The sequence below is a fragment of the Micropterus salmoides genome, unplaced genomic scaffold, assembly GCF_014851395.1.
Source record: "Micropterus salmoides isolate LMB-PRFRI ecotype aquatic unplaced genomic scaffold, ASM1485139v1 Ms_hic_scaffold_1, whole genome shotgun sequence".
NCBI lineage: Eukaryota > Metazoa > Chordata > Actinopteri > Centrarchiformes > Centrarchidae > Micropterus > Micropterus salmoides.
In genome coordinates, this window is record NW_024040040.1 from 1,027,427 (window position 1) to 1,055,183 (window position 27,757).

Consider the following 27,757-nt stretch of genomic DNA (forward strand, 5'->3'; position numbering starts at 1 on the left):
TTCACAGTAACATTCTGCTTTTAATGGCACAAGAGCCAGAATTCAAAAGAACACATGACTGAAGGTACAAGTCAACGGCATTTCCACCATTTAGTTATCAGAGCTTCCTTCTTTAAAGGACTGGAAATGGAAGACGTTTACAATGGAAATGAGGAATCTGTTCAATCACTTTGAATCACTTTGATGAATTTATTACAATAACCTGAAAGATTTCTGTAACTGTGATCCTGTACAGACTCAACTCATCTGTTCAGCAGTGAGAATGTTAATGTAAAAAACCCACCTCTTATAATCTAGAATGACCTCCTTTTGTTGTCTGTTGTTGATTGTGTCTCTGTAGTTATGTGTAAAGCATCCTTGGGTGCCTTGAAAGGCGTGATAAAAATATAAGATATAATTTTTATTATTATTATTAGGAAAAACCAAGGGGTACACTTTAAAAAATAATCCGGTGACAGACTGAAAATAAACACAATATTTACTGAAAAAAATAACCAGGTGGTGTGTGTGAAGATTTGCAGTCATCCAGGTCATAGTAATCCAAGTAAGGTCAAAATCAAGGGCAACTTGGTTGAAGATAACCAGGGGACACAAAAAGTAATTGATCGTTAATTTAAGTAATATATGAATTGTATGTCCAAGAATGACAGCCTTACTGCTGCTTCTGCAGATTCAGATGAGAAAAATAACACACCTAAAGGTAACATTTACTTTTTATGCCGAATAAGACATTGATGTGAACATAAACTTATATTAATTGTTGTGAATCCTTAATCAACATCAAACACTATTATTTTATTTCACACCGTCATTATCTTTCATTAATTATTAGCTATTTATTTTTCTGTTCAGACATGTTTGAAGATATTTCCCTTTTTCTTACAAAGTCCTCCTGAGTTTGTTGAAACATTTCTTTAAAAAAAAAACCAAAAACAGTTTTAACCATGACAGAATTTCCATCATCCAAAGTTCATTGAATTTATTACAATAACTTGAAACATTTCTGCAACTGTGATCCTGTAAAGACTCAACTGATCTGTTCTCTAACAGAAGGAGACTCCCCCTCCTCCAGAGAACAGAGAGACACTGAAGAGGGACCAGAACTGGACCAGAACCTGAACCCAAAGCCAGGATAAAGAGGTTCAGTAAATGTGGTGTTGAAGGTGTGGAGGTGGATCAGTGTGTCAGAGAAGACTCTGAAATAGGACACAGTGCCAGCAGGACAGTCCAAATACACTGCTACCTTACCAGAGGAGGAGGAAGAGGAGGAGGAGGAGGAGGAAGAGGAGGAGGAGGAGGAGGAGATGGATGAGGCTCTGTTATTGTGCCAGACACAGTAACCACCATCATCAGAACACCTCAGACTCCAGGACTGATCATTCATTCCAAACACACAATCTTCTCTGTTTCCTCTCCTGCTGATTCCTTTGTAGCTCACTGATATTTCAACAGTTCCTCTCCTTTCAACCTCCCAGTAACAGCGACCAGTGAGACCATCTCTACACAGCAGCTGCCTATAGCAGTCAAACCTGTCTGGATGATCAGGATATGGCTGATCCTCCTTCACACATGTCACCTTCCTGTTGTTGTCAGACAGTTTGATCTCTCTGTTTACTGTGTTTGTGTCGATTGTGAGTTGACAGGAATCTGATGAAGAGAACGAGACACAATACAGCTGCAGTTATTAATTTATCTAGATTGGCACTTTGATGATGACATCAGAGCTTTGAATGAGTGATGTCACAGTCTGAAGATGGTTGAATATGTGCTGCTTTGTTTTCATGAATCAAATGAAAAACACACTTACACTTCCTCAGACCTGGTCTCAGCCATCGGACTCCGCGAGGCTCCATCCTAAAAGGAGGAGGGGGGTCAGACCAGCACATCCACTTTCATCACACAAACATAGACATTACATTCCTCACATAAATAATTACACAACATGTGCATCCAGCCTGCTTCTCTCTGCTCCCCCTAAACCTCTTCACCTCTGTCACTCTCCTCATACACAGAGCCACCCACAGGATGTTGGTTTGTGTGAAAGAACATACAAACCTCTTTTTGGACCATCCTGTCTCCATTAAGAGCCCCACTGACGTTCATGAGCTCCTCCAAAGTCTTCTTACCAGAAATAGTCTCATTCAGCTCTACAGGTAGCAGTATCCCTTCATCTAGTCGTTTCCTTATTTGAATACTTATGTTCTAAGTTGCTTCAATCATTGATTACCGCCTCGCTCCCACCTGTTATTTTTAACAATCATTGTTACAGTGTCTTGACTAAATAAACCAATGCAGCTTCACTAATTTATAATTAGATATGTTCTCCTTGTCATATCTAATTTATTTTGTCTTTGTTCATTGGAAATGTAAATATTGAAAATAAATTACCAAATATCTGAGAGAAGTTGTCATGACTCTTTGGTGTTTAAATCTTTAAATGTCAAAGTCCCTGAAGTTCCCAAGAACTAGAAGAGTGACTTGGCTCCTAATATTTACAATCCATGTTCGCTGTGAAGACTTTTTTTCACTACAATTGTTCTACATTGATAAAGGAACAGTCCAACATTTTGAGAAATACACTTGAATGTAGCATCTCAAATATCTTGTCCTTTAGTCATCTGGTTCAAGCATAGTTTTAACTAAACATAACTGCTTTGGAGTTATTTAAAGCTTTATGTTTTCTTTTTTGATGGGGTTAGACTAGAAGTTTCCCCCTGCGTCCGTTCTTTGTGCAAGGCTAGATTAACCATGTCCTGGACCTTTTTCTGTACAGAAATGAAACTGATTAACTCCTAGCAAAGAGCGCAAAAGGATATTTCTCAGAATGAGAGAAAGCTAAGTTAACATGCAGAGATCTGTCCAAACTTCATCAGTTATTATTGACAGGCAATCATCATCTTTGTTTCTGGAGATATTCTCCTTGGAGACTAGAGATGCAACGATTATAGATTTTGATGGTACGCTTACAGTGTGAGAATAAAGTTTTTTGATAATTATGCATTAATTTATTTTACAACACTAAGGATGTATAGCATTCTTAAATGAGAGGTTTTATATTAGCATTATATATATATTATATTCACATTAACATTTCTTTGTTGGCTTTCAGTGGCTGCTTTTCACACAGAAATAATACAGTAACCAAATAATGCAGTACATAAGAGAAAGTCTATACATCTGAAATGGAATGAAATCTAAGTTACCTCTGTAAACATCCATGTCAGTAGTATTTCCCTTCTGTTCCCAAAATAAACATTTATCATGCTTTGTCAGGTCTGTCAGCAAGACCACAAGCAAATTTTATTTTTTATTTTATTTAAAAGGGACAGTGCATATTAATGGACATCTTAGCTTTTCAGCAATGTAAATATGCCAGAATTAGCCCGAAGGCTATTTTTCATCTATAGTCTGGACCCAGATGAAACCATGATATCCTATGATGTGACTTCATTGTTCACCTGCATCCCCACCATAGAAGCAGTAGAAACCGTAAGGAAACGGCTAACACAAGACAACACCCTGGACAACAGAACTAGCCTCAGCCCTGACCAGTTCTGCAAATTACTCGACCTCTGTCTAAACACCACCTATTTCCAGCACAACTGAGGATTCTACAGACAGAATGGCTGTGCCATGGGTTCACCAATATCCCCGATTGTGGCGAACATCTACATGGAAGAAGTGGAGAGCAAAGCCCTCAACTCCTTCAGAGGAACAGCACCGAGCCACTGGTACAGGTATGTGGACGACACATGGGTCAAAATCAAAGTCTTGGAAAGCCTTCACAGAACACATCAACTCTGTGGACAGTAACATCAAGTTCACATGAGGAGATGTCCACAACAACAGTTTGGCCTTCCTGGACTGCGCTGTACACATTGAGGAAGACAAGAGCCTGCAAATTGGTGTTTACAGAAAACACACACACAAACAGATCAATACCTACTCTTCGATTCCCACCACCCACTGGAGCACAAGCTGGGGGTCATGAGAACACTGCACCACAGAGCGGAAAACATACCAACAAGCGCCAAAGCCAGAGAGAAGGAACAGAACCACCTGAAGGGGGCACTTACAGCCTGTGGATACCCTAAATGGACCTTTGTGAAAACAGCCACAAGATCCAAGAAGAACAAAACTACAGGGGAGGAAAAGAAGGCCAAATACAACAACATTGTGATGCCATACGTGTCTGGAGTATCAGAGAAACTCAGGAGGATTTTCAACAAACACAACATCCCTGTGTTTTTTAAAACCAAGAACACACTAAGACAGATGCTGGTCCACCCCAAAGACCGCACACCCAAACACAAGAAAAGCAATCTAGTGTATGCGGTCCAATGCAGTGAGGAATGCACAGACCTGTATATTGGGGAGACTAAACAACCACTACACAAACGCATGGCTCAACACAGAAGGGCCAACTCCTCAGGTCAAGACTCTGCTGTCTACTTACATCTGAAGGACAGAGGACACTCGTTTGAGGACCACCAGGTGCACATTTTAGACAGAGAAGATGGATGGTTTGAAAGAGGTGTCAAGGAAGCATCTACACCAGGGTGGAGAAGCCGTCATTGAACAGGGGAGAGGGTCTATGCCACCACTTATCCCCCACTTACAATGCTGTCCTTTCATCACTTCCCAGGAAACTCAACAAACGTAACCTATTGGCCTCAGGTGAGGATGCCAACGATGGCCGTTCAGTCTTGGCGTTGGGTAGTCCTAACAACCATGACAACTGTTGTTGCAACAGCCAGGAACACTAATGAACTAGTGGTATCGACGATCCTGGCAAACGTCCCCACTGAGGTTAATTGCTTAGTTTCCCTACTAGTCAGTCAGAACTGAAGTCCTTTGGATGAGGGATGTAACGTCTTCTAGTATCTTCAACCAAGTCCAGTTGTTAATTGTTTTCACTGTGCAGAGGTTATGGATGCCATGATGTCCCTTTTTTGAGAACAGAAACAGTCGTCCATCTGAATCTTTACAGTTCCAAAACCGTGAGCGCGGTTTATAGTGAAATCGCCTAGTGAAATATACACAAATATGTCTTTTCGTGTTCAACCAGGGTTTCTGTTTTGAGAGAAGGAAAAAGCCTTCTTACACCTTTGATTGTTCATATAACACTCATATCCACCATCAAACAAAAGGCCCTCCTCTGTAAGACTAACTGTCAGTCTTTATACCTGAGAATATCCAGTTTCCATTGTGGATCCTCCAGTCCAACAGACAGCTGCTTCACCCCTGATTCCTCTGGATGATTGTAGCTCAGGTCCAGCTCTCTCAGGTGGGAGGGGTTGGATCTCAGAGCTGAGGCCAAAGAAGCACAGCCTCGCTCTGTGATCAGACAGCCTGACAGCCTGCAAAAACGCAAAACATCATCTGTGGATCCTGCTGTGTCAGTCAGATACAAGAGGAAACAATCTCCAAATAATTGTATAAATTAAACGGGCCATTGTACGTAAAGCGTGGGGGAGTGCCGCATCCACACCCCAGACACCTCAGTATCACACAGAACTTACTTCCTGTTGTCAATAGGTGGCGCTACGACTATAACTGAATTGGCATGTAGATGTGTTCGGGGCGGGACCGTTATCAAGTTCATAAAGTTTTGTACAGATTTGAGCATGTGCAGCGAAGTTACGATGACTTCCTCTGTCATGGCGAAGCATGGAACTTCGCAGCCATGCCACAGATACGTCATTGAAGGAAAACTCACAAGCATTACAACATAACATCCTCAATGTGTTAATGATTTTTGACATAGTTTTGAAGTACATATTGTCAATCTGCAAGATGTGGTTCATCACGGCATAGAAGTAGTCACTTCTGTTACCAGTAGGTGGTGCTATGACTTGTAGATGTGTTCAAAGCTCTTATCAAACAGTTACAAAAATGTCCTGTTTCATGGCGAATCATCAATTTTAGGTGCCACAGGCACAACGTTTGATGAAAGAACTCACTGTTTGTACAACTTTTAATAGTCAGTGGGTTTAGGCTGCTCAGCTAAATTGGAAGGTGATCGACCTAATTCTCTAGGAGGAGTTTGTTGAAGTAAGTAGCCTGTAAATCACCAAAAATGACCATTAAATCCAAAATAGCCGACTTCCTGTTGGCTTTAGGCAATGGCTCCAAGAGAGTTTTTTGTGCATCTAGACATGATACATGTGCCGCAGAAATTTCCTACATGTAGGTAAAACGTGCCACGGGAGCGCTATGACTATGAGTTTGGCATATGGATGTGTTCATTTATCATACATATCAAATTTGGTGCAGATGTTAGCATGTACACTGAAGTTATAACAACTTCCTGTTTTGTGGTGAATCGTCGATAATGGACGCCACGCCACAGGCACGCTGGAGGCCCTAATAATACAATTACTTTATCAGTGAGTTAACAGTAACCGTGTCACTGTGATTTAATGTTAAAGGGACATATCTTGCACCCAGCACAAAGCCACGCAAAGCTCAGCGCAAGTGGCATTGCTAGTTTCCAACCAACACAGTTGACATTTTCACACCCAGTGCCAATGTTATGTAACAGCTAATGCACTTGCGCAAACCTGTGCGTCCATGGGAGTGTTGTCATGTTCTGTGTTCTTCTACACATTTAAGGTCTCACAAACAGTCCAGGGTCATACAGTGAAACTGTTCGGATCAATCCTGAGCTCCATCAGAGCTTCTAAATTTTTTCTGAAGCTAAAAGTTGAATTTTCTGTCCTCTGCCCTTTCATATAAAGTTTATAACTACAGTTTTATTCTTTTGCTGCTAAAACGCCCCACAATATTTGCTACGACTTCACTGCGTTCATGGAAATGTTTAAAATAACTGACAGCAGCCTCTCTTATCATGAAAGTAAATCATTAAAGAAAATACTCATGCATCAATAAAACTCACAATAAAAAAAAACACATGGAAGCGCAGTGAGGATCAAGATGTGTCATAGAGGAGACAGCGTCAACTGTATGTCTGTTAACAGAGTCCAGTCTGCTTCACTGATAAACCACAGAGCTGAAGAGTAACATTAGGCTTTATGATAAGAGACAGTTTTTATATTACATATACATTTCTATCAATATCACCAATATTATCACCAATATAATATAATATCATCAATATTTCTATCAATATCAATACCACCAGGTACACTGAACATTTCTTCCGATGTTAAACTAGCAGAATTCAAGTTCAATACGAGCCAAACTCAAAGCTGCCATGACCTTCACGCTGTGCTCTTAAATTGTGAAAATAGGGCCCAAATAGTCTACAGCCATGTTAGCAGCTCTGAGGCTGTACTAGCTAAATGCTTATTATCAGCATGCTTACAATGACAATGCTAGCCTGTTCATGTTTAGCATTAGTATAGTTTGTTACTAATTTACTAGCTGAGGCTGATGTGACTGTCATAAATTTTGCGATGTACTGGACATAAACCAAAGTGATGACAGCAGTCTGAGGATCACCAACGTTAGTAAAGTTCATCCTGAGGGGATGAAAAATCCATTCAATAGTTACAACAGCAAACATTAACATGTGTTAATGAAGAGTGACGTTTTAGCCGAAAAGGGAGAATAAAGACATGTACTAGACATGTGCAAAGCGCATTAATCAAAAATATGACTAGTGAAAGAAGACGAAAAAATTTAAATGGTGAACCATTAAAAGGGAAAATGAATCCTGACCTGAGCATTTTCAGCGTACAGTGCGGACTCTCCAGTCCAGCTGACAGCAGCTTCAATCCTGAATCATGCAGGTTATTATTACTCAAGTCCAGCTCTCTCAGACTACAGGACTCCAGGCTGAGAACTGAGGACAGAGCTTCACAGCTTCTCTCTGAGAGGTTACAGCAACTCAGTCTGAAGAAACAACAGTAAGGAAACAAGTAAGACAGTATTTTATTTTCTCCTCTTGAAAGACAGCAGAGTATTTATTGATGAGTAAATCCCACTTACAGAGCTTTCTTGGAGGCTTTGACCACTGGCAGCAGTCTCAGAAAAGTCTTCTCCGAAGCAGAGTATTTCTTCAGGTCAAACACGTCCAGATCTTTTTCTGATGACAGTAAGATGAAGACCAGAGCTGACCACTGAGCAGGAGAGAGTTCATCTGTGGAGAGACTTCCTGAACTCAGGGACTGTTGGATCTGCTCCACTAGAGAACGATCCTTCAGTTCATTCAGACAGTGGAACAGATTGATGCTTTTCTCTGCAGAGGGAGTCTCTTCGATTTTCTTCTTGATGTACTCGACTGTTTCCTGATTGTTTTTTGAGCTACTCCCTGTCTGTGTCAGCAGACCTTGTAGGAGAGTCTGATTGGTCTGCAGGGAAAGTCCCAGGAGGAAGCGGAGGAACAAGTCCAGGTGTCCATTTGGACTCTGTAAGGCCTTGTCCACAGCACTCTGGTAGAACTGTGTCACAGCAGATTCATCTTTCCTTGTTTCAGACTTCTGGGAGGTTGATTGTTCTTCTGCCAGCAGGTTGACACCAGAGTTGATGAAGGTCAGATGGACATGAAGAGCAGCCAGAAACTCCTGAACGCTCAGATGGACGAAGCAGAACACCTTGTCCTGGTACAGCCCTCTCTCCTCTTTAAAGATCTGTGTGAACACTCCTGAGTACACTGAGGCTGCTCTGATATCGATGCCACACTCTGTCAGGTCTGATTCATAGAAGATCAGGTTTCCTTTCTGCAGTTGCTCAAAAGCCAGTTTTCCCAGAGACTCAATCATCTTCCTGCTCTCTGGACTCCAGTGTGGATCTGTCTCAGAGCCTCCATCATACTTGACGTTCTTCACTTTTGTCTGAACCACCAGGAAGTGGATGTACATCTCAGTCAGGGTCTTGGGCAGCTCTCCTCCCTCTCTGGTCTTCAACACCTCCTCCAGAACTGTAGCAGTGATCCAGCAGAAGACTGGGATGTGGCACATGATGTGGAGGCTTCGTGATGTCTTGATGTGGGAGATGATTCTGCTGGCCTGCTCCTCATCTCTGAACCTCTTCCTGAAGTACTCCTCCTTCTGTAGGTCAGTGAACCCTCTGATCTCTGTCATCATGTCAACACACTCAGGAGGGATCTGATTGGCTGCTGCAGGTCGTGTGGTTATCCAGAGGCGAGCAGAGGGAAGCAGGTTCCCCCTGATGAGGTTTGTCAGCAGCACATCCACTGAGGTGGACTCTGTAACATCAGTCAGGACCTCATTGTTGTGGAAGTCCAGAGGAAGTCGACACTCATCCAGACCGTCAAAGATGAACACAATCTGGAACTCTTCAAACCTGCAGATTCTTGCTACCTTGATGTCAACAAAGAAGTGATGAACAAGTTCCACCAAGCTGTACTTTTTCTCTTTCAGCACATTCAGCTCTCTGAAAGTGAATGGAAATGTGAAATGTATGTCCTGGTTGGCTTTGTCTTCAGCCCAGTCCAGAGTGAACTTCTGTGTTAAGACTGTTTTCCCAATGCCAGCCACTCCCTTTGTCATCACTGTTCTGATTGGTTCATCTCTTCCAGGTGAGGCTTTAAAGATGTCTTCTTGTCTGATGGTTGTTTCTGGTCTGGCTGGTTTCCTGGATGCTGTTTCAATCTGTCTGACCTCATGTTCATCATTGACCTCTGCAGTCCCTCCCTCTGTGATGTAGAGCTCTGTGTAGATCTGGTTCAGAGGAGTCTGGTTTCCTGCTTTAGCAATGCCCTCAAACACACACTGGAACTTCTTCTTCAGGTTGGATTTTAGTTTATGCTGGAAACAAACTGGAGCAAACGTGTCTAAACAAACAAAGAAGATCATTACCTGAGTTACAAAGCAAATATGACAATTTCATTTTTCTAATGAATTATATATATATATATATATATATATATATATATATCAGTAAATGTCATCAGTAAATGTCCCGGTTATCCAGCAGGTTAAATCTTTAGAGAAATCCTCTTACTGCTCTGCAGACGCTCAGCCAGCTCATCCTGCTTCATTCTCCTCAGGAAGTGCAGTGTGATCTTCAGAAATGCTTCTCTACTGTTCCTCCTCTGCTCTTCATCCTCACCCTCCAACACCTCTTCATCCTCCCTCTGACTCTCTAAGCATTCTGGGTAATCTAAACTCAGGACATTCTGGATCTTCTTTATTTCATTCTTGACAAAAGTGACAATGTTCTCCTCCAGAAGCTGGAAGTCAAAATCATGGAACAAAACATCAGATCCATGTTGTTACAGACTGGCAATCAATTCAACCAAAAAGTGCAGCGTGGAGATTATTGAGAACAGAATAGATGTAAAAGTAGTTGTTGTACATGTACAGACCATAAATATGGAGTCCAGGTGTGTTTGATGCTGCTGGGCAGACTGACCTCTGGGAACCTCTGAGCTCTGCTGGTGGACTCTGTGGAGGAATCATGAAGAGTTAGCTCACATTATGTCTGTCCACACAGAGACAAACACAAAACAAAGGTTCTTCCAGCTGAAGCGAAAACCAGACAATACTCGATAAAACCAAAGCTAATTTGCAATTTCACACCAAACTGAATGTCAAATGAAAGTTAGAAATGTACTGATCTGGGCTACATGTAAGTAAACAGGCACAGCTGTTGTTTATAGAAGTTGGTATGGCTGTTCCTTTTGTACTTAAAGAACATGCATATATTGTGTTGTTTTCCACTTGTTTGACACACAAGACATTTTTGAGCTGAACATTCTCCTCTTCTTTGAGCTTAAGCAGCCTGTAGTTCCCTCATAACACCCGTTTTCTGCATAAACAGAACTCAGAACAGCCTGACGTGACGCACCGTGGTGCAGCCATCAGTGTTGCTCTTTTTGCTAACTACTGATGTGAACATTGTCAGCAATGTAATTACCTGAACAGTAAGAACATCTGGTAATACAAAAAAAGTTTTCCATTGGCCTTTTCATTATTTGTATCTTTACAAAATTAGTCTGCATGTTGATCTGTTGTTGTGCACAGTCGTGTTGTACAAAAGACTCTAAATGTTCTCTTTTATTGTGTAATATCCAGTATTTCAGTTGAGAAAGTGAGAGAGCAATCAGGTTGGGTAACTGGCGCAGGGTGGGATGATGGCGCAATGGATACGTGTGGTGTGAGAGACCCAGGTTCAATCCCCCACTGTGACCCATCCACCATTGTGTGAACAAGACACTTAACCCTTGTTGCGACCTCTGACCTCTGATTGTAAGTCGCTTTGGATAAAAGCGTCCGTTAAATGAATAAATGTAGTAAAATCAGCCGATGACAGTGCTAAATGCAGAACTACGGGTGAGAGGACTGTATTGTGCATAATATAACGGCTTTAAGAGGTGTGCATCGATGACAGAAGGAAGTGTAAATGAACTTTGAGTGTATTACGTTTTATAGCAGTTAAATGCTGTTACAGAGTTAAATGATCGCGGGAAAGCCGAGTGGTAATTACTCAACGTAACCCTAGTTCTATGATTGTGTATATTGTTTGGATTAAATTGACCTAAGAAACTTTTCAATTTGGTTAACAGACATACTTCATGTTGGACATGTTTACAGGAATGTCTGTGTTAAAGAGCTGTGTGGCTACTGTTAAATGGATCACTACATGCTGTTACTAAAGGTGTGGGATTTAATTTTAGTTTCACTTTCATTTTAGTTATACATTAGACAGTATATTCTTGCATATTCCTGTTCAGATAATGATAAGAGTGTTGTATGGTGTACAGTATATGTGCAAAATAGTATTGCTCTCATTGTTTTAATTTATTTTTTTACTACAGAACACCCACACCCACACACCTTTATGTCCTGAATACAATAACGTTGAACCATCCTTCCATCTCGACTCTCATTTCCTCTAAGAAGTCAATGTCTGTCCTGATACTACAGAAGTACCTCCTGGACTTAAGTAGTGTTCTGGCCGACACTCCAGGTGGAGAGCAGTGATAACTACGACTGTTTACAACCCTGAACCCTAGCTGTTCTCACTTACAACTGTAGGAATTGAAGTGACTCTTATTATATCTTTAATCTGTTTGGCTCAATTCAAACGGTCACTGATGTGTTTTCCCAGTCTATTTTGGTTTATTCAAACTGTGGCATGAACCAACAACGGCTTTAAAAGGAAGGTCTTGGTCCATTTTCAGGAGCATTCTCATACATTAAATTTGTGGTTTAAAAGCTGAATGGATGTCTGGAACTAAGGCTACAATATAACAAGATTATTACTACTCTTGGTTTGCTTGCAAAAAGTCAGTGTAAACATGAAATTAGAGAATGTTGGACTGAGAGAGAACATTGTACAATGTCTGAGATAAAAAGAAAATGGATATTAGACCAGACCACAGCTGTACACTGCATACCTTTACTAAAAATGGGGCTAAAAAACACCAGACACCAGATTATACATTGTAGGTCCAAACCAGGTCTAAATAACATAGAATGGAAGCCCAAAGCCTAACAGGTTAAGGAAGGAAAGTAAATCAACAGTGTTTGAGGAATGAGACCAACTTAGTGTTATTACATTCTGTTGCCCACATGGTGCTTCTATGTTTTGTTTGGTATATGTTTATTCAGTGCTGGTACTTGTATCAGAGGAGTCAACACATGTGCTGGTGGTGTAATAGAACTGATATCCCGCAGTTAAAAGCAGTGTGCTTTAGTGGGTTGTTCAAGTGATGGACTACGGTTGTGCAGTGCAATACATTCCACTACAAGTAATCTGTGTGTGAATAAAAAAGAGTGAATATTTAATCCACTGCGTTACTTTTGATACTGTATTTCATTGGGTTAATGCAACTATAGATAGCTTCTGTTAGCCATTATAGATAAGAATTCGGAGTTAAGGTGCTTGCCATGTGATCCTTCCACTCATTATATTATATAGTTTCAAGCACACCAGTTTATGGCCCTCTGCTCCCCTCATTAGTTCAAACTTGTTCATTAATTTATTGCGTGTTACTAGTATTGTTAAGTGTTTTATTGTTAAGCTACAATACAAAGAGGCAAGTATTGTTACCTGTACTGGTATTGAGGCTTTGCTAACTAGAATACCTGTAGGTAGGGATGGGTATTGAGATCTGGTTTTAAAGGACCCGGTCCAAAATATTCTCAAAACCAAAGAGTGTCAAATCTGGTTTAAATTGATGGATAAGAAAACTAATGTTATTTATTAAACGGGCCTGGGACTGTTTATCATCAGGCTGCAGCCTCTGCTGCTCTCTGTTCCTACATACACACACACACAGCGAAAGGCTGACAGCTACGCTCGTTACTGTCAGTACGTGCAATAAAACCTTTGCGAGTAAAAACACAATACTTCATCAATACACCTGTGTGTAAGGTAAACATATAGAAAGGGTTCATTTAAACTGCTCTGTCTTCAATCTGTCGTCCTGTATGTTATATACAAGCACAGCTAACATTAGCATGGCAATTAGCCAAATGTTAAAAACAAGCTAAATAGAAAGCTGCCTGTCTGTAGCATAGACTGGTTGTAAGTCTTAAAATTTGGCACATTGTTAAAAACTCAGCTGCTGGCCGAGACAAACCAGCCGCTCGTCCTTTGACCAGGTAACGTTACCTGCAGGCAGTGAATAACAGCAGAGAGGAGGAAGAGGAGGAAGAGGAGAGACTGATACAGACTGATGTTATGAGTTATATATAGTGACTTTGTTCTTGTAAACGTTAATGTTGCTGATATAGAAAGAACATTTAGCTGTATTTAAAACATTAAATTCTCATCCTATAATGATTTTAAAAACAGCCAAGCAGCTATGCACACTTCAGTATATTTATTTTGATTTATCGCAAGTCACATGTCATCTCAATATGTAACAATGTTATCGCACATTGAATATTTTCCTCATACCGTGCAGGCCTACCTCATGCCCGTTGGGTCTGCTCTTACCAAATAACCGTTACCAAATAATAGTAAAGCACCGATAGTGGTATCGATAAAGAATTGGATCGTTAAACAGTCACAATAAGGGTATCAATATCAATAAAAATGAACGATCCCCATCCCTACCTGTAGGTTTTTCACAATAATACCATCCTGCTATTTCGTCAGTGGGAGGATTTAACAAAAGTCATAAATAACATGAAGTCTTATGTCAGTGTTAACAGTAGCTTAACACAATGTTAATATGTCTGAAAATCCCATGTAATGTGTTTTTGGAATGCAGTACTAGTGTAAAGGTGGAGAGAAATGTAATGTAATGTCATTTGATTACTTCTTCTGTGTATGACCATTAAGTCTAAGAGACATATAGTGATATTCATTATTGTTTATATTCGGTTTGGTAATATTGTGCATATTACTGCTGGTGAAATTATTGCATACATATGTACATACATATCAGGTAGGCCGACCTGATGATATTATATCATATTTGTTGTAAATTCCCTATTATTACTGTTTGTGGTGCAGGATTTGTTCAGTGCTGAATTTAGTGTTTTGCATCAGTCACCTCGTTAGGCAGCTAAGGGGGTCCTTATAATATTCAGCCGTTCACGGCATTCTTGTTTATTTTACGTCAATACCTGTCTGCGTTTGTGATGAAGGTGGGTGGCAACGATCTGCTAATGATTGCTAATTAGTTCCGTTGATATGCAAATGAAACGGTGAATTTCGCCGCTAATGTAACATAACGTTACTAACGTAGCAGTGTTTATGTGATGTTTAACGTGCTGGCTGATTTGATACCAGTACAGAAACAGAGTCAATCAGTCCAATGTGAAGTCTCAGACAGAACAGATAATAGAGATAAATTCTAATGAATCAAACTGTAAACAGCAAACCAGGAACACAGAGCTGTATTTCATTTGGAGTTGTGCTTCATCAGTAAAGCAGAGTTAACAGTCCTACTGTGTCCGGCCTCGCTCTCTAATCGGAGTGTCTGTGTGGATGAGGTGTTCCAGCGAATCCCCCTAGAGCAACATACAGTCATAGCTCTCACCAACACTGGTCCTTCGAGCCGGATTGCTTCACCCATATCAGCAAAATGGACACAACGAGAACATCAACTATCGCAAGTGAAGCGACAGGACGGCCACGGCAGCTACCAGCTTATCTCCAGGGCTACCAGGTCAGCCTCCCTCAGTCCCTCATGCCTTATACTGCTGCTCATCCGGATGGAGACTTAGGTGCCAGTGCACAGCAGCTGCAGTCACTCAGCTTGCAGACCGGGTCTGTTTCTCATGATGGCCAGCTACTTCAAGCACTCAGACACCCACCCTGTCATCCCCCTGCAGCAGTAGTCGATAAGGTGAGCCAGTGGAACGCAACACCACAAGCTACTACATATCCTAGCTTACCAATGGTGTGGGAGAGGCCACCATCTCCTGCCCTAAGTGAATGCAGCCTGCGCAGCCATCCCCTCACAGAGTACGGCCTCAGTGAGCCAGGTTCTCCCGCATCACAGCGATCAGTTAGCCCAAGCTTCCTGCCAGATGTTACAACTTGGCGAAACACACAAGCAGCTGCATTTACTGCCAGTGCCGCAAGTACAGTATTACTGTCCCAAGTTATAACATCCACTACCTCAAGCCAGAGCCATGGCCAAAGTGACATTCTAACCCGATCCCTTCCAGTGACATTAACCTCTGCATCAGAGTTTGCACCAGTCCCCAAGCAACCACTCCCCACAATAACAAACATGTTACAGCCAACAGCATCTACGCCATACCAACCAGCCTATCAAATAATGCATCCTGTGATTACGGCTGCAAGTGTCCAGCATAGTAGCCCATCTACACATATGCCAGTCCAATACCAGCCCTGTTCTGCAACTCCAACCTATCCAGCATGCCAACCCCTGGCTTCACCAGCACTGCTCCCTGTGCTTCAACCCACCACTCTGTCAAGTAACGTTGCACATTACGACCAGTTGTCATACACTCCTGCTGCAGTTCCACACCCTGCGTACCAGCCTCCACCAGCTATCACTGCACACACTGTGTACCAGCTTCCATCGGCCATTATGGCGCAGCCTATGATCCAGTCACAGAGCTATCAGCCAGGTCTGCCTATACAACCTGTTCTCCAGCCTCAGCCTCCGTCCGCAGTGCAGCCTGTCTACCAGCCAGTGCCCATAATGCCAGGTCATTCTAATCAGGTATACAATACTTCCCTGCCGCAGTACGCCATGCTGCAGTCTCCATACAGTTTCCAGATGCCGAAGCAGCCTGTTCCTGTACCTGAACTGCCCAAGCTGGTGCATGACAGTGAGAGAGAATTCACTGACCTCAAGATGGCGCTAGACCACCTGCTTGGCCCCCACACAGAGCTGTCAGAGCACTACAAGTACCGGGTACTCATGGAGCACCTAGTCCTGGATGAAGCCAAGCTAATTGCTCAGTCCTGCAGACATTATACCCAACCCTACTTGGCTGCAATGGAAGCATTACAGCGCCAGTATGGACAACCACATCAGCTCGCACAAAGTGAGATTGCTGCAATCTTAAATGTCCCTGAAGTTAGATCGGGAGACATAAACGGCTTCCAGAGTTTCGCCCTCAGTGTTGACTTGCTAGTAGGAATGCTCACTTCACTAGAAGGGCCCAATGGGACAGAACTGATGTCAACTGGCCATGTCGACAGACTGCTTAGTAAGCTGCCCAGACAGTTTTGTAGAGCACCTCCAAACACAAGGTCGTCTCAACACAAGTCGACTCAACCCCTACAACCTCAGAGACCTCGCCAATTGGCTCAAAGTTAAGGCAGAAGCTCAAAGACTATCTGCAAGAATGGCACAGCGCCATCGTTCTGAAGAGTCCCATGTCTCCAGGAGAGACAGACACGCTTCAGCTTCCAAGCCCCGAGTGCAGTCTGTGTCTGTTTATCACGGCTCTGACAAACCCAAAGCTGATAACAGTCATCCTGCAGAGACAGCCCGCTCTAATCCCAAATCACAAAGGTCCAAGAAGTTATGTCTCTTCTGTAAGAGCACAGAGCACTATCTGTCACAGTGCACTGATATCGTTCAGCGGTCACCAGATGAAGTCAGGAAATGGCTCGAACGTAGTAAGCGCTGTCGTAATTGTGGTCGGACAAGCCACCAGCCCGAAGCATGCACCTTAAAGAAACCATGCAGCGACTGTCAAGAAATTCATCTGAGAGTTCTACACAACGTTGCTGAGTCAGACTCACGTGTCTACCTCATCACTCCACGTGACCAAGCCACCCTCAGCAACTCTAAGCAAGGAGGAAAGGTATATCTCAAGGTGGTGCCCATCATAATAAGTTACGGCCACAAGTCACTGAAGACCTACGCCATTATGGATGATGGAGCCGAACGAACAATAATACTACCAGCGGCTGCCCAACGTCTAGGCCTCAAAGGTAAAGCAGAGACCCTCACTCTCCGCACCATCCGCCAAGACGTCGCCCATCTTGCTGGTGAGTCTGTGTCTTTCTATGTAGCCCCACTAGCACACCCGAAAGAGTGCCACCTTATTAGAGACGCCTATACAGCAGGCCAACTTGCTTTAGCACAGCAATCCTACCCCATGGCTGCACTACAGGAACGTTACCGCCATCTACAGGGCCTCCCACTCCCAGAATTTAGTGGAGTGCAACCACTGCTACTAATCGGCGCAGATTGCACCCACCTGATCACAGCTGCAGAGCCAGTGAGAGTTGGGCCCAAGGGCAGCCCAACGGCTATCCACACAAGCCTTGGTTGGGCACTTCAAGGTCCAGACAGTATGGTTTCTACTGCTGCTTCCTGCTACTTTACCTCCCTCACACCAGCCCCAGATGACCTCTACCAACATGTCGAACATCTCTGGCAGCTAGACACCCTCCCATTTCGAAACGAGAAGCTAGCAGTCCGATCCCGTCTAGACCAAGATGCCATCAACATCCTTGAGACACGCACCGAAAGAGTCAAAGTGGTCGACACACTCCGCTATGCCACACCACTACTCCGTATCAAAGGGGCACCACCACTCAAGGCCACACCTGAAGCAGTCATCCCCCTTCTCCGTGGCACAGAGAGGCGACTACGAAGAGACCCAGTTCTAGCTAAACAATACGAGGCAGAGATCCAGAAGCTCATCAGTGGAGGCTGTGTTGTCAAGCTCGGTGAAGACGAGGTAAAGACATCCAATGAGTCATGGTTCATACCCCATCACCTCGTTCACCACAACGGCAAGCCCCGTCTCGTGTGGGACTGCTCCTTCGTACATAATGGCTTCTCACTCAATGAACAGCTCCTCGCAGGTCCCACCCTCGGTCCATCTCTCATTGGTGTCCTCCTGCGATTTCGTCAGTATGCAGTGGCCATAAGCGGGGATATTCGAGCAATGTTCCACCAGGTTCGTCTCCTGCCAGATGACCAGCCCCTACTGAGATTCGTCTGGAGAAACCTACAACGAGAACAGCAACCGCAGGTCTACCAGTGGTGTGTCCTCCCATTCGGGACGACTAGTAGCCCCTGCTGCGCCACGTTTGCGCTGCAAAGACACACCAAGGACCACGTTGAAGGGCATGAGGACATCCTGCAGTCCATTGAACAGTGTTTTTACGTTGACAACTGCCTGCAGAGCCTCTCAACGCCCGAGTCAGCAAAGGCTCTCATCGATAAGCTAAGGCAGTTCCTCGCTTTGGGTGGTTTTGAGATTCGGCAGTGGGCAAGCAACGTCCCATCTGTCGTCGCCCATCTACCCCCTACTGCCCGCTCCGAGAGTGCAGAGCAATGGCTGGCAGAGAAAGGCCCTGACCCGCAAGAGCCAACGCTGGGCCTGCGCTGGTATTGTCCAACTGACCAACTCGGCTTCCGAGCCAAGCCTCCGGAGAGTCAAACACTCACCATGCGCCACGTCTACAAGGTGCTCGCCCGGCAATACGACCCGCTTGGGATCATCATCCCTTACACAACAAGAGCTAAAGTTCTCGTTCAAAGGTTGTGGGCCAAGAAGAGGAGCTGGGACGACCCTAATCTTCCTCCAGAGATCATCAAGGCCTGGTCGAGCTGGGAGAGTGAGCTTCCTGAACTGGCTGGTGTGTCCATTCCCCGAACATCAATCCATCGGAAGTGGCTACTGAAGCTACAGAGTACACTCTCCATGTCTTCTGTGACGCCTCGGAACAGGCGTATGGTTCGGTCGCTTATCTCACCACAACCACCGTCAACAAGGCAGTGCACGTCTCTTTCGTCATGGCCAGGTCAAGAGTAGCCCCAAAACGCCAACAGTCAATGCCACGTCTAGAGCTCTGCGCAGCGCTAACAGGGGCTCAGCTGTCCTCCCTCATCCATCGAGAGCTCACTCTAAACATCACAGAGACTTATCTTTGGACCGACTCCACTACAGTCCTGACCTGGCTGACATCTGAGTCCTGCAGGTTCAAGGTTTTCGTTGGGACCAGAGTCTCCGAGATCCAAGACCTGACTGCTTCTCACACCTGGCAGTACGTAGATACGACAAACAATCCGGCTGACGACCTAACGAGGGGTATGACCTTGGCCGAGCTAATCACTTCAAATCGTTGGATCCAGGGTCCAGCATTCCTCCGCTCTCCACCACAAGAATGGCCTTCGGTTCCAGACTCCGTCAACCCAGCAGATACCTCTGAGCTCAAGCAGACAATCTTCTGCGGATTCATGCAAACACGCCCTCCAGACCCACTTCTAGACACCTCACAGTTCAACAACTGGGCAGACTTGGTTAGGGCTACGCACCAGTCGCTTCACGGGGCGGCCGCAGACCCATCATCAGGGCCTCCTAATCTCCGTCACGCGGAGGTCCTCCTGCTGAAGACCAGCCAAGCAGAGAGCTTTCCTGAAGAAGTCAAGCGCCTAAAGGCTAGTAAGCCTGTGTTCCCCAGCAGTAAGCTGAGTTCACTTGCTCCAGAGATAGACCCGGAGTCTGGTCTTATTCAAGTTGGAGGTCGACTTAGGAACTCCTCATCAAAGACATGGACGCACGCCTGCTCCACCCGGGCCCAGACAGAGTCTTCGCCGAGCTCAGGCGGCAATACTGGATCCTACGTGGGAGACAGGCCGTGAAGAAATATCAGAGAACCTGCTTGGAGTGCACCAAATGGAGAGGAAAGCCTTCTGTCCCCACGATGGCAGATCTTCCTCCGGCCCGCCTGCGACTCCTAAAGCCCCCCTTCTACTCCACAGGAGTTGACTGTTTCGGTCCATACATCATTAAAGTTGGACGCCGGAATGAGAAGCGATGGGGAGTGATCGTCAAGTGCCTCACGACACGCTGTGTCCACCTAGACCTGCTGGCAGGCCTCGACACAGACACTTTCCTCTTGGCACTGAGAAGGTTTGTAGCACGAAGAGGGACCCCCGCCGAGATACTCTCAGACCAAGGGACTAATTTTCGAGGGGCTGAGAGGGAGCTTAAAGAGGCCTTTGCGGCTATGGGCCCAGATCTAAAGGAGAGACTCATCAAGAACCAGATTAAGTTTCAGTTCAACCCACCAGCAGCGCCTCACTTCGGCGGTGCTTGGGAGCGTGAAATACAATCCGTCAAGAAGGCTCTCCAAGTGGTTGTTGGCACGCAATCACTCTATGAAGATGTCCTTCTCACCCTTCTGATCGAAGTTGAGGGCATCCTCAATGCAAAGCCCTTAGGCTATGTATCGTCAGACATAGCTGATCCCGATCCAGTGACGCCTAACATGCTGCTGATGGGGCGGAGGGACGCCTCCTTACCACAAGTGTCATACGCTCCTGACACCCTCACGAGACGACGTTGGCGCCACTGTCAGATGATGGTGGACCACTTCTGGGCTCAGTTTCTTAGACATTACCTTCCTTCCCTACAAGTCCGTCAGAAGTGGCGGCGGCCCACTGATGACATCACTCAGAGCACGGTTGTCATGATTATCGATCCCCAGCTTCCGAGAGCGCAGTGGCCCATTGGGAAGATCGTCAAGGTGATTGAGAGTGCAGATGGCCGTGTCCGGTCGGCCGAGGTCCGAGTCGGGGAGAAGACCTACCTGCGGCCAGTAGCGCGTCTGGTCCAGCTGCCGGCCATTTCAGATGACGACGGAACCAGTTCAGGGACTCCATCAGCACCTTCGGGAATTTAGTAGTCTTTACATAATAGCTAGGCTATTCTGGGGGCGGCTGTTGTAAATTCCCTATTATTACTGTTTGTGGTGCAGGATTTGTTCAGTGCTGAATTTAGTGTTTTGCATCAGGCACCTCGTTAGGCAGCTAAGGGGGTCCTTATAATATTCAGCCGTTCACGGCATTCTTGTTTATTTTACGTCAATACCTGTCTGCGTTTGTGATGAAGGTGGGTGGCAACGATCGGCTAATGATTGCTAATTAGTTCCGTTGATATGCAAATGAAACGGTGAATTTCGCCGCTAATGTAACATAACGTTACTAACGTAGCAGTGTTTATGTGATGTTTAACGTGCTGGCTGATTTGATACCAGTACAGAAACAGAGTCAATCAGTCCAATGTGAAGTCTCAGACAGAACAGATAATAGAGATAAATTCTAATGAATCAAACTGTAAACAGCAAACCAGGAACACAGAGCTGTATTTCATTTGGAGTTGTGCTTCATCAGTAAAGCAGAGTTAACAGTCCTACTGTGTCCGGCCTCGCTCTCTAATCGGAGTGTCTGTGTGGATGAGGTGTTCCAGCGAATCCCCTAGAGCAACATACAGTCATAGCTCTCACCAACAATATTACTTAATGCCATGACTTGACTCAAATGATCTTTTTCATATTATTATAATTTGATATATCTTCTCCACCATTGCTCATAATAATAATAATAATCATAACCTCTCTACCTAATTCATCATAACCTGGCCTGACTGTCAAGAAAGAATAGTGTATGTTCCTTCTATCTAATATTGTGTTGGTCATACTATACACTGATTTACTGCTTGTCCATTTTTAATAATACAGAAGGTAAAGATCTTAAAAATTAAATCGTTCAGCCCTAATTCTTCATGATCCGGTGTGTAGTATTTAGGAGGATCTACTGACTTACACAATGAAGTTATATTTTTTAAGTTATATTTTTATTACCTTAAGGGTGATTTATATTCCTGCTTCAGGTCTACGCCGTAGCCTACGGCATCAGCTATGCACGTAGCTACTGCAAAGGATACATGGTTTTGCGTAGTTTACACCATCGATTAGACGCAGAAGTATAAATCACACTTTGGAATGAGTCATTTCTACCTACATACACATTCTTTGTTTTCAGAAGAAAAGCAGAAATAATATCAATATGACGGCTGATTTGTAATGGAATATCTACAGAGGCGTACAGAGCCCAATTTTAGCAACCATCACCAATGGATCCTTGGCAGCCAGTCTTAAAGAGAGAAGCACGCAAACATTGCATAGTCTTAATGAGTGGAAGAAGCAATAAAAGTTGCCTTTTTTAGATTAGTTGAGTATCTGGAGCATCAGCAGTATAGGCTCAAAATGGCCAGAAACAAAGAACTTTCTTCTGAAACTCATCAGTCTGTTCTTGCTCTGCGAAATGAACTTCATCTCAGCTATCAATTGTGATTTACGTTAAATGCTAACCATTACCTTTTTTCGGGCTCCGCTCTGTTGATTTAATGCTTAAGGTTCATTCAGACCAAAAGAGAAGTGAGCGTTGGGGGTGGTGCATTAACATACAAAGTCAATCCAAAGATGCAGAGAGCCGTGATTTCCTGTCGGGCGATGCGAAGGGGGCAATGAGTAGGGGGCGCTGCCGGTGACACAAAGGCCTTCGCGTGAGTTGAAAATTTTCAGCAAGAAAGTCGCATGATCAGTTTGATCTGTTTATTGCAATTAAATCACAGCTAAATGTTTACTTTCGGTTCATACAGCTGTAGCTATCGCGGATTGTGTTTATTTACGTTATCGCGTTGTGTGTGAACAGTTGTCCAGCAAAGAGAGATTTGGGAGGATTAAATTTACATTTGGTCTGAAAGCCGCATTAGACCGGGTGCTTTCTGTTTGGATGCTGAAGCATTGCCTTTGTGCTGTTATAGTAGGCTAGCTCTGTTTTACATTATACACACTGTACAGAGTTGTAGTTTCTTTTAACTTAAAATGATGCCATACTTTGGACACTTTCTGTCTTATATGATTTTTAGTAATCAGGTTATTCAAATGTCTCAATGAATTGTTTCAGCTCAAATCCCTTATTTAAAGTCTTTGGAAAGTGAAACATTTTAGGACAAAATTTAAAGAGAATGCTTCAAACTAAAAATACTTGATTAGTGTAACTCAGACTGCTGAAGCCTCATTGTATCCTCAGCTGAATCTTCATCATCATTCTAGGAGAACATGGACTTTGTAAGGACAACTGGTCAGACTGGATTTAATGAGGACATCAGCAGGGAGCAACATGAGGAGGGAGACATGAACATTTAGCTCTGATTGGCCAACACTGTTTAATACTGACTGATACTTACTGTCTGTCAGATTCACGTCCTCGCTTAAATTCATTAAGTCGACCCATTGACTGGTCACTCTTGAAGGACACACAGCTGGGCTCAGGTCCAGGTCCAGGTCCAGGTCCAGCAGAGTCTGGTCCCTGCTGCTGCTCTGGGCTTCAACACAACACACACAGAGCTTTGAGAGTGAATAATGATGGTGGAGTGATTTGAGTCCTGGACAGTTAGAGATCCTCATCTCACCTCTGAGCTTTGGTCTGGCTGTCATGTTCCCCACACAGAGTGCTTTTAGAGGGAGGGACTCCCTCCTCTCTGTCCTCACACTGACTCATGCTGCTCAACTCACATCCACTTTCAAGCAGAGGCCTTCACGTGAGTTGAAAATTTTCAACTCGACCAAGAAAGTCGCATGATGCTGAGTCGCAATAGCCTGTCAGAGTTGAGATTGTCCGGACGTCACAGACTGCTTCAAAGCGCTGTGTGGAGAAGACCCGGCAGAGTGGGGGATTGAAATACCACTGGCCGGCGGAGAGCTGCTAAACTTGGGGGAGAAGTTGAACAGAGCCGGGAGCAGCGCTGCAGCTTTTAGACACCCCTAGTCGGTCTGGATTCTGCTCGGACAACTAGGCCGTTTACTCGTAGGAGGAGCTCGGAGTAAACTAAGTAAAATTATCTCTTTACTTTAGTTTTTGGGATTACAACATTGATTTATACTTACTCAAGCTTCTCAGCAGCTAGCTTCTGTGCATTTTCACACCGTTGTTGTTAGCGTCAGTGTTCACCCAGAGCTCTGTTTGACTACTAATTCATATTTATATAAGAAATGGACAAAACTGGACATTACTTGGAGAAAAGAAAGGAAGAAGGTTGAGCTATCTGGTGAGTCCAGAAAAGATGTGTCTGTAAATTTATTCCAGCTGTCGTTATACTTTAGTGTGAACAAGTTTGCATAGCCCTGATCGATCCGAACTCCATTCAGAAAACATATGTATGTTATATGTTTTAACAAATCGGCATTATATTGTAGTTATTTCTGCATCAGTTTGATCTGTTTATTGCAATTAAATCACAGCTAAATGTTTACTTTCGGTTCATACAGCTGTAGCTATCGCGGATTGTGTTTATTTACGTTATCACGTTGTGTGTGAACAGTTGTCCAGCAAAGAGAGATTTGGGAGGATTAAATTTACGTTTGGTCTGAAAGCCGCATTAGACCGGGTGCTTTCTGTTTGGATGCTGAAGCATTGCCTTTGTGCTGTTATAGTAGGCTAGCTCTGTTTTACATTATACACACTGTACAGAGTTGTAGTTTCTTTTAACTTAAAATGATGCCATACTTTGGACACTTTCTGTCTTATATGATTTTTAGTAATCAGGTTATTCAAATGTCTCAATGAATTGTTTCAGCTCAAATCCCTTATTTAAAGTCTTTGGAAAGTGAAACATTTTAGGACTAAATTTAAAGAGAATGCTTCAAACTAAAAATACTTGATTAGTGTAACTCAGACTGCTGAAGCCTCATTGTATCCTCAGCTGAATCTTCATCATCATTCTAGGAGAACATGGACATTATAAGGACAACTGGTCAGACTGGTTTTAATGAGGACAAACATCAGCAGGGAGCAACATGAGGAGGGAGACATGAACATTTAGCTCTGATTGGCCAACACTGTTTAATACTGACTGATACTTACTGTCTGTCAGATTCACGTCCTCGCTTAAATTCATTAAGTCGACCCATTGACTGGTCACTCTTGAAGGACACACAGCTGGGCTCAGGTCCAGGTCCAGGTCCAGGTCCAGCAGAGTCTGGTCCCTGCTGCTGCTCTGGGCTTCAACACAACACACACAGAGCTTTGAGAGTGAATAATGATGGTGGAGTGATTTGAGTCCTGGACAGTTAGAGATCCTCATCTCACCTCTGAGCTTTGGTCTGGCTGTCATGTTCCCCACACAGAGTGCTTTTAGAGGGAGGGACTCCCTCCTCTCTGTCCTCACACTGACTCATGCTGCTCAACTCACATCCACTTTCACCTGGAGAGGAAACACAAATCATTCATCTGCACATCAACTCAAATCCTCCTTTACAGTAGAAAGGAGCAGAAATACTCAAGAAAGTACTTTACATTTGGAGCCTACTGGATTACTTAGTTTCCACTACTGTTACCCAAGCAGATACAGCCTACCAAAATAAAAGACTGATAGTCTCAATAAAGCTCATTGATAAAATATTAAAAGTTAATTAATTAATTATTAATTATCCAATCCAATCCAGCTTTATTTCTAAAGCACATTTAAAAACAACCAAATTGACCAAAGTGCTGTACATTGACATGAATCAATAAATAGACAAAAATACAACACCAAACAAAACAGCAACATACAGCTCATCCTGTATTAAAATCCAAGGAGTAAAAATGAGTTTCAAGTAGCGATTTAAAAAACGTAAGGCTGGGGGTCAGTCTGACATGAAGAGGCAATTCATTCTGTAGTCTTGGGTCTGCGACTGAGAAAGCTCGATCCCTTCTGTTGTTGAGTCTGTGAAGGACTTATTAATTAGATTTCATTTCAAACTGACTTAAAGAAGGAACGCTAGCACGGACGTTGTTAGGCCTATTTTAGGGAGGCGAAAGCTACCCAAACATGGTCCTTAGCCCCCACTCAAATAATAAGAAAAATAATAATTAGATAATCTGGCAACCTGTCCAGGGTGTACCCCGCCTTTCGCCCAGTGTAAGCTGGGATTGGCTCCAGCCCCCCGCGACCCTGTATGCAGGGTAAGTGGTTGACGATGGATGGATGGAAATAATTAGATAATTACAGTGAAGACATGTACTCAACTAAGAGAAGCAAGAATTGAAAGATACGAATACGAGTCACGTTTTTTTAAAATCCAGATTACTGATATATATGGATTTATTGTTGTTCATTTCATTTGGTTTTTTATCTTTATGTCTTATTTGCAGCCTAGTTATCCTCTTCATCATCCACCCTCAGCCCAGAGTTAAACCTGCATGCCCTTCTGTTCTAACCTGGTTCTAACTCTGCTGTCAGCTTCTCAGCAGCTCTGACAACAAACTCACATCAGAAATGTCCAAATGTCACCATCTGGCCAAAAGAAGGATTTACCAGTGTGCTTTATACTGTGTGAATCTTTCTTCTCCGTACACATTCCAGTGTGTAACATACAACACTCCCATTGTGTCATGCAAGTGAAGAGAATCCATACAACATTTATTCAACATATATAGCACATACATGCTTTCAAAGGCATTGAAGATACAATCTATGGCTGCAGAACATTGACTCTGTTGCCAATAGGCAACAAGGTTCTGACCTTTTGACATGTGTTTCTATCAAAGAGAAGGCTGCACTGCTACCAGAGGCAGCTTCTCTTTCTGTGCTGCTATAGCTGCTAAAAACTCTCATCCACTGTTATGTGTCAAAACAAAACTCTTGACATGATTTGCTGGCAAGTTGCACAGAATCCTGCTGTAGATAAAGCTGATTTTATGTTGTTTTAATGATGATTTAACGTTAAATCAACGATTGAATTTCGGCTGAACTAATGCTTTCATGACCGTTTTGATCTATTTTTCATAATTGAAATAACATTATTTCAGGGTGCAAACCTGATTAACAATGAATGCTGCATTTCAACTAACTGCATTCAATTCAATGATAGTTTCGTTGATTCAACGTTGATTCAGTGTTGGTCTACTTACATAGTAACAACTACTACGTGTTCAACTCCTGAGAATAAATCGACTTTAACCAGACACACAACATGGCGGCCATATGTATCTTAATAGCAGCTTTTTCTCCTCCTTCGACCTGAGTTCACAGTGAAACTCATCAAGCGGCAGATTTCTGCTGCTTCTAGTGTAACTAAGATAACCACAGCTTTGGTTAACGAGGAAAACCTTTCAAACATTTTACAGTAGCCTACCTTCAGCTGGAGGTTCAGACGGTGAAAACTAATTGCGCCACAAGTCTGCAGAAAGTGAAACTAAAATTTAAACAGGAAACACCCAGTGAGACGCGCATGTGTGAACACAGACCACAGTACCTCTGGGCCCCATTTCAGAAAGCAGGTTCAACAGACTCTGAGTTGTAAACCTGAACTCTGAGCTGTCAAACTCCGAGTTTTCCATTTCAGAAAGGCTGATCAAAATAAGTTCAGTCAACTCAGAGTATGTTGAGCCTGATTGAAGCGTGTGCGTGAGGATGAAAAAAAGCCTCATCAATAGACCTCCGATACTATGATTCACCATGGCAACGGCTAAATAAAGGCAGAGCCTCCATTTTAATCGGGTGGAGCTACAAATATGAATGCTGCCAACGTGTCAACATGATTGGCTCTAAAACACAGGAGCGGAGGATCGATACGTGAACAACATTAC

General features: G+C 43.5%; 1 protein-coding gene across 1 annotated transcript; it reads right to left on the minus strand.

The window, feature by feature from the left end:
• Positions 1–27,368, minus strand: LOC119915983 (NLR family CARD domain-containing protein 3-like). The gene is made up of 10 exons (XM_038735840.1): positions 27,303–27,368; positions 23,598–23,711; positions 23,373–23,510; positions 10,295–10,373; positions 9,931–10,159; positions 7,954–9,760; positions 7,684–7,857; positions 5,187–5,360; positions 1,808–1,854; positions 1–1,647 (listed from the first exon to the last, which is right to left on the minus strand). The coding sequence occupies exons 2-10, from the start codon at positions 23,684–23,686 to the stop codon at positions 1,028–1,030; spliced, it is 3,357 nt and encodes a 1,118-aa protein (XP_038591768.1). The 5' UTR covers positions 23,687–23,711; positions 27,303–27,368; the 3' UTR covers positions 1–1,027.
• Positions 27,369–27,757: the final 389 nt, after the last annotated feature.

Coding starts and splice junctions, on each gene's coding strand:
- LOC119915983 (XM_038735840.1), bottom strand. CDS start 23,686: ATGAGTCAGTGTGAGGACAGAGAGGAGGGAGTCCCTCCCTCTAAAAGC. Junction 5,361..7,683: donor TGTACGCTGAAAATGCTCAG/GTCAGGATTCAT, acceptor GCGTTTTTGCAG/GCTGTCAGGCTGTCTGATCA. Junction 1,648..1,807: donor GAGACCAGGTCTGAGGAAGT/GTAAGTGTGTTT, acceptor TCTCTTCATCAG/ATTCCTGTCAACTCACAATC.